Raw genomic sequence first — 13035 nt, 5'->3', positions numbered from 1 at the left:
AAGTCCCATTGCTTGTTGGTGTAAATACAACCCTTTAAGAAAGTCAACAGTGATTAAAAGAAGTCCTCGTAACAGCAAAAAAAAAATAAATTACTGGTTTGCAGAATCCCTTAACTAGTGCAAAGCTGAAAAAACAACCACCACCACCACCACCACAGAAAAGAGACCCAACAGCACATGTTTGTCCCTTTCCTAGGTAGCCAATAGCTGGTCTACATAGCCATTAACACTGCACAGAACAGCATTTATCCCTACCATACAGCACTGCATTTGGTTATAGGGACCTAGACTTAATGCATGCAGCAGAGTTCAGCAAATTAAAAAAAGAGAACACTGAAGTCTGTTGGAAAAACTTTTTTTTTTCTGGAATTTGAGACGACCGCTGAATTTTGATTAACACTGAAATTTATTGCTCCCAAGCCAAACCTTCATATGCTAGTCTCATGCCATCATGAAAATAACTTTGACTGAAAATCCCAGGGCACAGCTGTAAAATGCTTCAGCACTTGCAAACCCAAACATTAAGAACAGTTATTCTAAAACTAGGTTATCACAGCATTATATTTATATTATCTGTCCTAATAAAACATGTAGAGAAAGAAAGGAAACTAAGACAGTGATGAGTTGCACGGCACCTCCATTCACTTCAAAAAGGCACTTAATAGATGCTATTGCAGGGGAAAATGTCTTTGTAAAGAGAAATTATAAACTATGACACCTCTGCATGCCAGTCCCATGCACGACTGGTCCCACAAGCTATTCAGGATCAGGTCTCACTAGTGGTTGCACAGAAAGACATAATGCATAATGCAAACATAGGCTTCCAATCAATGGTTCAGGCTAGTGTTCTGAATCCACGTGGAGACCTCTTCCTGACAAATGCAAGCAAAGCATTATTTTATTTTCCTCTCATTTAGGATGCAGAACACACACACAATATCATCACTACAGTCCAAACTGGCACAAGTGCACATTCCCCTGCATTTCAGAGGCCACAGTATCCCTCCAATTACTGCTTGTACAGTTATCCCTAATGGTGCCAGCTGTGAAAGAGCTTTTCATTGCAACCCACGGGTGGGCTATTAGTGTATGTAAACAAACACATAGTCAATTTATACCCCAGGAACTCTGCCTGACCCATGCCTCACTGAACTCAGCTGAAGGCTTTCTTTCCACTAGCCATCCTTTAGAAACAGCCACTCTTGCCTGGTCCACTTCTGCTCCCTGCAGCAGGAGATCTACTGTGATCCCTGTCTGTCCTCCCAACCAGAGGGTGCCTGGCAAAAAGCAAGCTCAAGCTCACAGCACAGCAGTTGTATCCAGCAGACGTTTGAGGCTGTCTTTGCAGATGTAAAAGCTGCAAGCTCAGTGCTGACAGGTTTCAGAATGCCCACTGGGTCAGCCTACTTGCTCACTGCTGCCATGAGGGAGACATTCCACTTCTATGGCTGCCTCTGTGTTCCTGATACTTAGCTTAGGGGTGCTTCCACTCATGCAAGGATATCTCCTGCAGAGTTCACCTGGCCCCAAAATAAAGGTAAGTGTTTAAAAATATTACATGCCTCTTATAAACTAAGCTAAACTTAGAGAAAAAAAAAACAAACAAAAACGACTTGCAACACATATAAGCAGGTACTTTGCTTATTGTAGCTACTAACTTGAGATGGAGAGGTTTTTACGTGAAGAGTGCCAGGCAAAACTCCTTGAATATTTTAAACTACCCACAAGTATTTACAGTGGCTTTCCTTTCTTTCTTCCCCCTTGGATATTCAAAGTGTGTAGACGGATAGACAAATCTGAGCACCTCTTTTGGGGCATGCATAAAAAAATTCACCCAGCTGCTAGCCATCTTCTGCTTACATTAGCTGAGCCCCAATAACCACAGCTATGCTTCTACAGCACAATGAGCATAAGATGCAAGGCATTAGCACGCAACCCTGCATTTTACTTACACCTGCTGCAGGCTGAACAGCAGACACACTTTGAGGTACTGCAATTCATCTGCTGTATGGCAACACCACTCCGTGTCTGAGCTTTAGCAGGTGCATGCCCCCTTCAAGCACAAACTGGCTCTGATTCTCACACCTTTTTCAATTAAGATCAGCTAATCTCTGTTGGCCCACGTGTCTGGTGCCTGAAGAGTTAAATTCCCACATCAAGATTCAGCTGCTTAGGTAAGTGTCCAAACATACTTGAAAACAACATTCAGATTGGACTGGTATTCCTCTCTAAATTCTTCAAGGAAAAAAAAAAAAAGTCTCCCTTGTGGTGAAAAAGATGCAGTCAGCCAAAAAAGACTTCTTTGATTCTTACTGCTTACCATTTCTATGACATTTTTAACAATGGTGGCTGAAAGATTAGAGAGCATGCTCCCCTTTTATTTTGTTTTTGATTTATTTTTTAAACAGCACTTCAATTATCCTTTGGCTCATGTGGGTGTTTCATAGAGCCACAGGTGAGAGAACACAGTTTTTAAAGTGACAAGATAAATGCAGTTGAAAAGCCCTAAATAATAGCAGGACTCAGAGGCTTGTCTAATATCTGCAATTATATTTAAACAGTTTAAAATGATTACAAATACTGTTAAGTTTTCTGATTACAGTGTTCCCCTCATCTACTCAGAGGAAAATAGGCTCTAGCTGGCATTTGAAAGGTAAAAAAAAAAAAAAAAGTGTGCTGTTCTCTAAAAGCTGTTACAAAAAATCAACCAACATAACCCATAACCATTACCTCAGTGTTTTAATCCCATGATCCCCATAGATAATTTTTGTAACAAGACTATTTAAACAAAGGACTGTAAATCGTCAGTAACAGGAATCAAGGCAAAACACCCCATAGTTATTTGATCTACTTATGCCATTTAGCTTCTTTCTGAAAAATCAATTACATACAGTATTTTTGCTACTTTCATTTGTTCTTGCCACTTGAATTTAACAGAAAGAAGGCTTCACAGCAGCATAATTACAACTTTATCCAGCATCTATCAGGAGAAGAAGATTCCTTCTCTGTCACACTCAAATTTCATGGACAATTTCTTTTTCTTCTTACAGTAAAGTGAGTGGGTGGGAGAAATAACCCATCTAACTCCTAAGAGAGCGGGAGAAGTAAACCAGTGGAAGGTCCTCACATCACACTTACAGTTTCCAGATGAGATAACAGCAGTACAGAAGCAAAACTCCAAAGGTAGATTACCAAATTCAATTTGGAAAGATCAAAGGGAACAGTTCAGTAGATGTTTGATTCAGAAAGCTTGCTGACAGATGCAGTAATACCAAGTACTTCTTGATGTGAAAGATGACAGAAACACAGCGTACATTTATTTTAGAGATTTCTTCCTAAACTTCGTTTAGAAGAAAAAAAAAATGTTTCTCTGGTACTTAAATTTTATTACTTACCGAAGGATCTACTTGATCATTTGTTACTCCCCTCAGGACAATCTTCAATGGATGTTTCATGAAAGGTGCCAAACAGAGCAAACTTTCCAGGTAGTAGCCGATACTGCGACTGGGGCTGCAGTCATGTTCCAATGAACCTCCGTACAGAAGACCAGGCTGATAATACAAGGTAGTACCTGGGGAGGAGGCCAAAGGGGAATCAAATTAGAGCCCTGTCAGCACACTACCCATTACTGCAGCACTTTGCGACAATGTGAACCAGCACACTGGGGACAGCAGACTTTATAAAAGATGGGCAGCACTTCCACCACACCGCTTCTGCATCAATGTTTAATAAACTGGTCGAGGCAGATGACTGTCCATTTATCTTGCACATCATTTCTCCTCCTTTCCCTTCCTCCCCCTGTATCAAGAACCTCTCAACAACAACCAAAATGCTGAAACAAGCAACTAGCATCCTCCACAGAAACTAAATCTTCAACAGACTTGAGACATTGCTGTCTCAGCATATCTAGAGGTATGCCATCTGCTTTACTGACCAGCAAACCTTAAAATCCCCTGCAACACAGAGAAGACGAGAACCAGCTGAGATTTCTACATAGGATACTTCTCACTCAAACCAACTCCTCTCTGAGCATGGCTGGGCAAGTAAGAACTTTGCCTTGCACAAAACCCCACCCTGGTTCAGAGACCTTCTACCACTAGGAGATCCTGCATACCAAACAAATATCAGCCTTCAACTTGAGCAATACAGTTTCCTTATTGCACTGCACTGTGGTGGAGCACTGATCTTCTTGTGTGCAACCTATTAGTATAAAGCTTCTCTCCTTGGTTATTACTAATCTACTCAGTCAATGCTATCTAAACACTTATCTGCCAAGCTGTAGCTTTTAATTCAGTGAAGCAAGTGATAAAGCCTGGAAGACTCAAACAGAGGAAGAAGAGAAAAAAAGGTCTCACCTGTTTGGTTTATCTCAATCCTAGAGCCATTGGTCACTTTGTCAATGAGGCGAATAAAACTTGCTTCAAAGTCTGAGGAGAAAAACAAAGAAAGTATTTTAAAGTTACTTAAAATTTACTCCTGAAAACATTAAGAAAGGTCAACACACATTTTCCCTGTAATGACTCCCCCTTGAAGGGGGTAAGGCTACTCTTACTCTTCAACTTGTAGTTTAATTTTACCACATCAGAAAAGGCAGTTCAAATGACAACAGAGGCATTAATTTGACTCTTAACGCTTACAGATGTCTCAAATCAACTCAGATGCACTTAGACGTGACTACTGGATTATCCACATAGCTCTCCCCTGCACACAGCAAGGGGAGAGCAAGTGACAGAAGTTGGTATGTCTGATCACAGTGGTCTAAAGGATCACTCAAGCCCAGGATAAAGCCTTTGACAATTCACATTTTGCTCACTAAAAAGTCAGTTTTGCATACATGCACAAGTCCTAGCCAACAGGACCCTGCGTAGTTAAGTACCACCAGCTAATCAGAGCTTCCCATTACCCTCTGCAAAGTCTTAACAAAGCTGTTGCTCATTTGTGAAGTGCTACAGCCACACAGCTGTTCCACAAATGCAGTCGCCATTGGCTATCTGCAGATCTCAGAGTTTTTTATTTGCAAAATTATCAACAACATAAGTAAGACTAGAGAAATGCAAGTCTTCCCATCACATTGCTTTGGCTTAACATGTGCCCTAGAGGAGCTTACTCTGCTAATGACACGGTTTCTCCTGTTTGTGTGTGTCGTGGGTTTATGTGGCAAGGTTTTGGTAGCAGGGGGCCGTAGGGGTGGTTTCTGTGAGAAGGATCTAGAAGCTGCCCCATGTTTGGTAAGGGCCCCATTGTTTTCCAGAGCTGAGCCAATAAACAATGTTGTTTTGTGCCTCTGTGAGAGCATATTTAAGACAGGGAAAAAAAAAATGCTGTGCGATACAGCAGCTGGGAGAGTGAGAGGAGTGAGGTGCCTTGCAGGCGCCAAGGTCAGTGCAGAAGGAGGGGGAGAGGTGCTCCAGGCATCGGAGCAGAAGTCCCCTGCGGCCTGTGGTGAGGACCATGGTGAAGCAGGATGTCCCCCTGCAGCCCATGGAGTGCCACGGTGGAGCAGGGTTCCACGCTGCAGCCCGTGGAGAGGAGACCATGCAGGAGCAGGTGACCTGGCAGGAGCTGCTGCCCGTGGGGGAGCCAGGTTGGAGCAGTTTTCTCCTGAGGGATGGACCCCATGGTACAGACCCATCTCTGGAGCAGTTCTGGAAGAGCTGCTGCCTGTGGGAAGCCCACGCCGGATCAGTTCATCAAGGACTGCATCCCGTGGGAGGGACCCCACAGCACAGGGGACGAGAGTGACCGAGAAGGAGCGGCAGAGAAGAAGCGCTGTAGACTGACCATAACCCCCATTCCTCCATTCCCCTGCACCACTCGGGGGGAGGAGGTGGAAGAGGGTAGATGGGGCGGGGGGGGGGGGGGGGGGAAGGTGCTTTTGATTTCTTTCCTTTGTTTCTCACTTCTCTAGCTTGTTAGTAATAAGCAATAAATCTTACTATATCCCTATGCTGAGTCTGTTTTGCCCGTTACAATAATTATTGCGTGATCTGCTTGTCCTTATCTCAAACTTTGAACCCTTTTCATCGTATTTTCTCCCCGTCCCTCTTTGAGGTGGGGGAGTGAGACAGCAGCTGTGGTGGAGCTCGGCTGCCCGCTCGAGCAGAACCACAACAGTGTGGAATCCTGCTCACAGATGTGGGAAAGAAGCAGCACATATATCAAAAAAAAAAAAAAAAACGGCAATACTCTGATTCTTAGGGATCCCAGATTGGTATAGACTTGGCACAAAAGACAACAAATTTATGCAGAGTTCAAAAATCAGTTAGTTTTAAGACCAAATGCACCTGCGTAACGGTCAGAAAGTTTTAGTTTTATCACTAAGGAAGTTCTATCTCACTTCTTAGACAATACTCTGATTTTTCTTTCCATATAAGCTTTTAGGATGCAATGAACATTTAAACAAAAGAGCAACTTGCAGACATTACAGCTTGTTAATATTTGCCTAATACTGTTGATGTACCAGTCACACAACACTCGTTCTGCTTTCTGGCGTGATAATTTCTAAACATAAAGTTTGTATGGCAGCAGTGGGACCTTTTCCAGTGCAAAAACCCATCCTTGTGAACATGTTTCCCTCTTGGAATGCAAACTCATGGAAAAGCTTTCACCACAAATACTCTGGTCATGAAAAGCTGAGAGAAGCACATGTTAAATTACCAATATAGATTAGGGTTTGCTGTTCTTTTTCTGTTATGGCCATACCTTACATGATTCAGTCCATGCTTGGAAAAGCACCTCCTACAAATTTGGCAAAAGCCACAAACTTCAGCACCAAACTTTTTGTGGTAGTAATAAATACTTTGACTCTTAGTATACATTAAGTTAAGTACATATGAACACTTTGACAGCTTTAGGGGACTTTAGGTGTGAACCTAAGCCTGCTCAGGAGGCAGAGCTGCATCAGTGCCGCTCTCACATGTTCTGAACCTCGCACCTTACCCCAAAATGGACCGAGAGGCGACAGCCAGCCCTCCTGCTGCTGCCACCCTGCGAGCTTGCATCGGGTGTTACCTGTTGGTGATGCCCCGCTCAGTGCGAGCACTGCACCCGCCGTCTGGCTGGCCCCCTCCACCCATAGACACAGCTCCACACGCTCTCAGCACTCACACAAACCGGCGAGCAAAGCCCACACGCAGCTTCTTACACCAACACACACCTCGGCAGTGCCTCTACCTCGCTGCCCACGGCACCGCCCGGGGCATCCAGCGTGGGGGCGACAGGGGTCGGAGCGCAGGTCCCCGAGCAAGGCTTCCCTCGGAGGGATGCACGTGGCTGCAGCCAAGCGCCTGCCCTACCCTGCCCTGCCCTTCCCTTCCCATCCCTTTCCCTTCCCTTCCCTTCCCATCCCTTTCCCTTCCCTGTCCCCGCCGCCCTCGGGCACACCCCCCGAAGCCCAGCACCCTGCGGCCACGCAGCCTCACCCCCACCCTCGGCACCCCCCGACGTGTCCCGGGCACCCCCGGCTTTCACCCCCCCGGGGCGCTCCGGGAGAAGGCGGGACCACCCCCCCCGTCCCCCAATCCCCCCGCGCCCTGCCCCGGGGCTCACCGCGGAGCCCGGGGTCCTCCTCCCGGGCGCGGATCTTGCGGATCTTCAGCGGCCGCCCGCTGAGCGTGGCGAGCACCAGGCGCTGCCGCAGGAAGTTGCAGCCCGCGTAGCTGAGGCACTGCGAGGAGGAGGAGGAGGAGAAGGAGGAGGAGGAGCCGCCCGCCATGCCGAGCCCAGCCGGTGCCGGTGCCGGTGCCGGTGCCGGTGCGGGTGCCCGCGGAGCCCGGCGCGCCCACGTGGTTGGGAACAGGAAGCGCGGGGACAGCGGGGAGTCAAAGGGCGAGGGGCGGGGCGGCCGCGGGGCGGTGGCCGCCAGGGGGCGGCTTTTGGGGCGGGGCGAAACCCCCTCAGCCCTCAGCCCCCTGCCCTGCCCCGCTGCTGCCTTAATTAATTGGGGGTCGCTGCGTCGAGTAATTGGGGTTCGGATCGACCGGCCCCTGTGTGGGGTGCCTCAGGTCCCCGGTGAAATGCGGTGTACCCGGGGAGCTCTCCCTAGATGAGGGAGGGTTAGTTGCTGGGAACACGTTCTGGCAGACTTTATTTATCTATCTATTTATTTACCCCCGGTAATTTGTCACTGGCTGTCCTAAGGAAAACTTATCGAAGATAAGGGTCTGATTTCCAATCTTCTGTTCGTGCCATTCCCTTAACTACAGGGGTAGAGAGCAGCTGTCCTGAAACAGGAGTCCGAGTAAAGCTTTACTCAGCTGTAGTGAGGGTTTTAAAAATGCGTGTTTTAAGAGGAGAATGCAAGGGTGACAGAGTTAATTGCTGGGCTACATTTATGTGTGCAGGGAAGAAAGCTCCTCGTGTTAAGTAAAAAAGAGCAAGAGTGATCTGACAGAATACCCCCAGCTGGAAAGGACCCACAAGACGGTATTTTCCAAAGATGTGTTCTGTGTCTCCCTCCCGTGCACGAACTCATGTCAGATCTCACTCCTGAGTAAATGCAGCTTATGTGTTGCTGTGGATGAGGTCAGGTTGCTGCCAGAAAGCAGCTCTGCAAGCAGGGATGCACCAGGAGCTGTGGGTGATCACTGCACAGCCTGCGCCCTGCCCTCACTGAACAGGGCACCGTGGTGCAGCATTGAGCACGGTGGGTGGCACGGGGCAGCACGGGGCACTGGGTCCACTGACAGGATCCATCTAGCAGATCCAGTTACAAAGAGGATGGGCTAGTGATAAAGCTGCACCATAACTCTGAGGAGATAGGACAGGACTGGTGTCGTGACAGGATATGGGACTGGAGGTAGTTAAATCGACAATGTACTTTAGGCAAGGAACTAAAGCTCAGACTTGAGCTTAACTGGAGCTCCCAGGCCGGTAGGCAGAGACTACTGGTGAAGATGCTGAGAGTGATTAACACCTGTTCGTGCACGTAGGATCCCAACAATTGTCCTCAGCACCAGAAGTGAGAAATGCAGACCCTAGAAAGCAATTCTGCTTCTGATTTTCTTTTGTGCAGTCCTTGCACAAAGTCAAGGTCTTCTCTCTTGCTTCTCCTCCTCCATCAGCAAAGAGGCTGGGTGTCTGCAAGAAGTTGGGAGGGGAGAGCCAGGACAGCTGACTCCAACTGACCAAAGGGTTATTTCATGCCATATGACATCGTGCTCAGCAATAAAAATTGTGAGGAGAAAGAAGGGGTGTTTGGAGTTGTGGTGTTGCTCTTCCCAAGTAACCATTACATGTGATGAAGACTATTTACACGGATGAACATCTGCTGATGGGAAATAGTAAATGACTTTTATTTTGCTTTGCTTGCATGCACAGCTTTTGCTTTATCTATCAAATTGTCTTTATCCACAGTTTTTCTCACATTTACCTTTCCAGTTCTTTTCTCCATCTCACTGGGCAGAGAGGAAGTGAGCACATGTGTGGTGTCTAGCTACTTTACTAGGATTAACACAGAGCAGTATGGAAATTGCATTGCAGTTACTTGTCTGCAGAATTTCAGCTGTGAAATGAACAATTTTATATGGTTAAACTTGGATTATTACTGAATCTTGCAGTGAGCATGCATCCCAAATCATAGACTTGTTCCTGAATGAACATGCTGTGATAATTTTAAATTTCTGTCTTTGATATTTTAACATTCAGATATATGCCTTTTTCTACTTTTAAGCCTGCAAACGTTTTTTATACATCTGCATTTATTTTTGTATGCTTTCACAGAGTCACACATCTCATATTGATGTTGGAAGAGACCTCTGGAGGTCATCTGGTCCAACCCCTCTGCTCAAGTAGGGATACCTAGAGCCAGTTGCGCAGGACTGTGTCCAGATGGTTTTTGAATGTCTCCAAGGACAGAAACTCAACAACCTCTCTGGGCAACCTGTGCCAGTGCTCCATCACCCACACAGTAAAGAAGTGTTTTGTGATGTTCAGATGGAGCCTCTTGAATTCTGGTTTGTGCCCACTGCCTCTTGTCCCGGTACTGCACACCACTGAGAAGAGCCTGGCTCTGTCCTATTTGTACCCTCCATTCAGGTAATTGAAGAAATTGTTGAGATCCCCCTGAGCATCCCCAAGCCCTGATCCCCCCTTCTCTGAGCTGAGGAGTCCCAGCTCTCTCAGCCTTTCCTCACAGGAGGGGTTCTCCAGTCTTCCTATGTTGAAAATGCAGTCATTCAGGTCTTAAAACCTCTGGCTAAAGCATGTTGTTCAAAGCTGAAGTGCTAGTTAAAAACAAATAAACAGAAACCTGAGATGCATTTGTCATTTTGAAGAGGCTATTGGAAAAAGTCAATTGCTTGTAGTAATAAAAGTTCTCATCTTTCTGTAAGCTCAAAGTGGAATCCATTTTTGTATCAGCACAAAATGCAGTACTTTAACATCATTTTTATTTTTTATTTTTTATTTTTTATTTTTTATTTTTTTATTTTTAAATCCTCTTCAAATATTGCTATCCAGGTCAAGAGATCTGAGGAGTTTACAATCAACTGCTATTCTTATTTATAAAGATGAAATCTGTTTCAAGTAAACCTGTACTATCTAGATGATGGCCTATTTTTCTACAATAATCATGCTTCTCAGAGGTTTTTTTTTTCCTTGATGTCCCTTAAAGTGCTGATGGTTTCACTATCTATAGTATCTTCTCCTGCTCTTCATGAATCGTCTCTATAAGGAATGAAGAATGACTGTAACTTGGATTGTTGTACAGAAACTGTTTATTCTTTTTGATAGCTATCACCTTCCAAAAACAAATTACAGCTTCTTTGAAAGGAGTTGTAACAGAAAGGAAAAGCCCGTCATTATATCAAACAAACTCTGTTAAGAGAGGTTAACAGTGAGAGGGTTGACAGTTCAGAAAACAAGTACCTAACACAGTACTTTAATCTTGGTGTAGATTTGAAAGGCAAGAATATAAGGCAGTATATATTATACCCTGTAGGTACTCTTCAAGTCCAGTTCATTTTGATTTGATCGGTGTGTAATCTAAAGTTTAAATCAGTTGTTCAACTGTTTGGATAGTTGTTTTTCAAATAAGTAGTAAATTATGCTAGTTGTAAAGCATATTAAATAAACATTTGAGACTTTGGGGAGAGCTGTATGTAGGAATTTTTGTTGAAGTGTTTAAAATTATCATGTTGTAAGGGAGGAATACTGTTACTACAGTTTTTGAGATTTTGTACAAAAATAGTTGTATAATGGTGCAAATTGTGTAAACTATGGTTATGTGCATCTGCACATACATGTATATAGTGACAGTTGCTGTTTGGTCTTTAGAGGAACACCTGAGTAATGTGGCCTCAGGTACTTACAATTGTAAACTCCAGGGAAGTAAAAAGGAAGGAAATTTCAGTCAGCAGACGATTCATGGTTTATGAAAACACTTACTCTTAGAAAGGAGAATGGGCCACAGTTTGTCTTGAACTTGGATATACTCAAGGTTAAGTCATCTACCTGAGATTTAAGTGTAAAGTGTAAGCCAATTTCCCCAAACTGTAAGTGGATGATCCTGGAGGATCTTTGTAAATCCCAGCCTGAAGTACTAAATTGTTTTGATTTTCTTCAGCCCTATAATAAGCTTATGAAAATATTTCTTCTAAAAGGGCTAAATTGTATAGTTTTGAAAGTTCTTGGAAAAATACCACTCTTACTAAATTCTGAGTTTCAAGGGCATAGGAGTCAGAAGTATGCTTTTCATGTAGTTGACAGTCACTAATTATTCCTTATATTCTGTGAGTTGTTGCAGATTGAAATAATAAGGTGTTATTTAAAGGACTTGGGGTCTGTCTATGTGTATGTTTTGCAAGTTAATAGGTAAGCCTTCAGCAGCATCTCATTCAGACTTGTTTTTACTGACTGTGTTATACTTCTAGGGTGAATAAGTCATACCAGCTAGAATTCCTCCTGTAATTGTAGCTTGTTTTTCTTCAAGTCCCTGCATCACAGAGCAGTCTAATTCTAACCAAGGCATTAAAGCAAAGAAGGTCATAACTGTTCTGAAAGACTATATTTGAAAAGAAATGAAATACATCTTCCTTATGTTTGATGTATCAGCAGCACAGTTCAGGGAGCTGTGGTGGATGAAGACTGCCCTTTTTTTTTGGTGAGTTAGTTTTCATTGGAATCAGGTTCTTGGACAAGCTTTCCATGACCTGGTGGTTCCATAAGGGGGATAAAGATGCATTGATGTGGTTAGGAAGCAGGGTGGGATTTAGTGGTATAAACTGCTGTGAACAACACCCGAAGAACTGGGATTAAAGCAATTGACATAAATGCTTTATGCTTGCCTGCAAGTACCTTCTGTGAAGTTCAGTGTGCTTTGTGATTTTCCTGTGTAGACATAACTTCAGACTGTGTTTCATAACATGAAGTGTTGGATGGTGTTGCTAGTCAGAGGAGGCCCTGGTGCCTCATCCTCCCCATCTTCCTATCACAGGTATTTCTTGAACCACTTTACAAACTCAGTCATGAAACTGACCTACTCTGAAGTAGAGAAGGATTACAAACAAGTTAACCTAGTGTTCAGGCTGATCTTTTCATACTGAAGCCATGTCCTAAAGGTAACTCCTACCAGTCTGTTTCTCCTGTTCTCACTTCCTCTTGCCTTGTCTTTTGCTGAGGATACAGTTAAAGTATCTAGATAGTCAAATGCTGATGCTGAAGACAATGTTCCTATCCTTTAGCCAGCTTGCTGCTCCCATCCTTCTCTTTTGTTTGTTCTGATTCTTATTTTTCACATTCTTTTACAAATTTTTTGATTTTTTTTTTCCACAAGATGAATTCGTCAGCTGATCAGGTGAGTACCACATTTGGCATAGGTCAGAGCAACCACTTTTCTCATAACCTATTTGACTAGGGCACCTGATCTCATCAGGCACATTTGCTTTCTGTTTTCACTGGCTACAGTTGAAATGTAGCTGCTAACCCTGAAAAAATTTAGTCCCAAAGTCCTTTGTTTTCTTCCTGTATCTTCTCAACAACTATTTTGAAGACATTTTAAAAGTTGAAGAGTTCCCTGTTTGGAAATCATTACTTTAT

The 13035-nt window shown here is 44.2% G+C and overlaps 1 protein-coding gene across 1 annotated transcript in view; it reads right to left on the bottom strand.

The window, feature by feature from the left end:
- RCL1 (RNA terminal phosphate cyclase like 1) overlaps positions 1 to 7778 on the bottom strand; it is a 35298-nt gene extending 27520 nt beyond the window's left edge. Inside the window, exons 1-3 of the mRNA XM_084304922.1 lie at positions 7549 to 7778; positions 4356 to 4427; positions 3396 to 3571 (exon numbers count right to left, since the gene is read on the bottom strand). Coding sequence (XP_084161048.1) covers positions 3396 to 3571; positions 4356 to 4427; positions 7549 to 7714 — 414 coding nt within the window. The 5' untranslated portion in view covers positions 7715 to 7778. The remainder of the gene's footprint in view (positions 1 to 3395; positions 3572 to 4355; positions 4428 to 7548) is intronic.
- Positions 7779 to 13035: the final 5257 nt, after the last annotated feature.

This window comes from Netta rufina (assembly GCF_964035555.1).
Source record: "Netta rufina genome assembly, chromosome: Z".
In the NCBI taxonomy this organism is placed as follows: domain Eukaryota; kingdom Metazoa; phylum Chordata; class Aves; order Anseriformes; family Anatidae; genus Netta; species Netta rufina.
The sequence above is the reverse complement of the archived record's forward strand: the minus strand, read 5'-3'. Positions and strand labels throughout refer to the sequence as shown.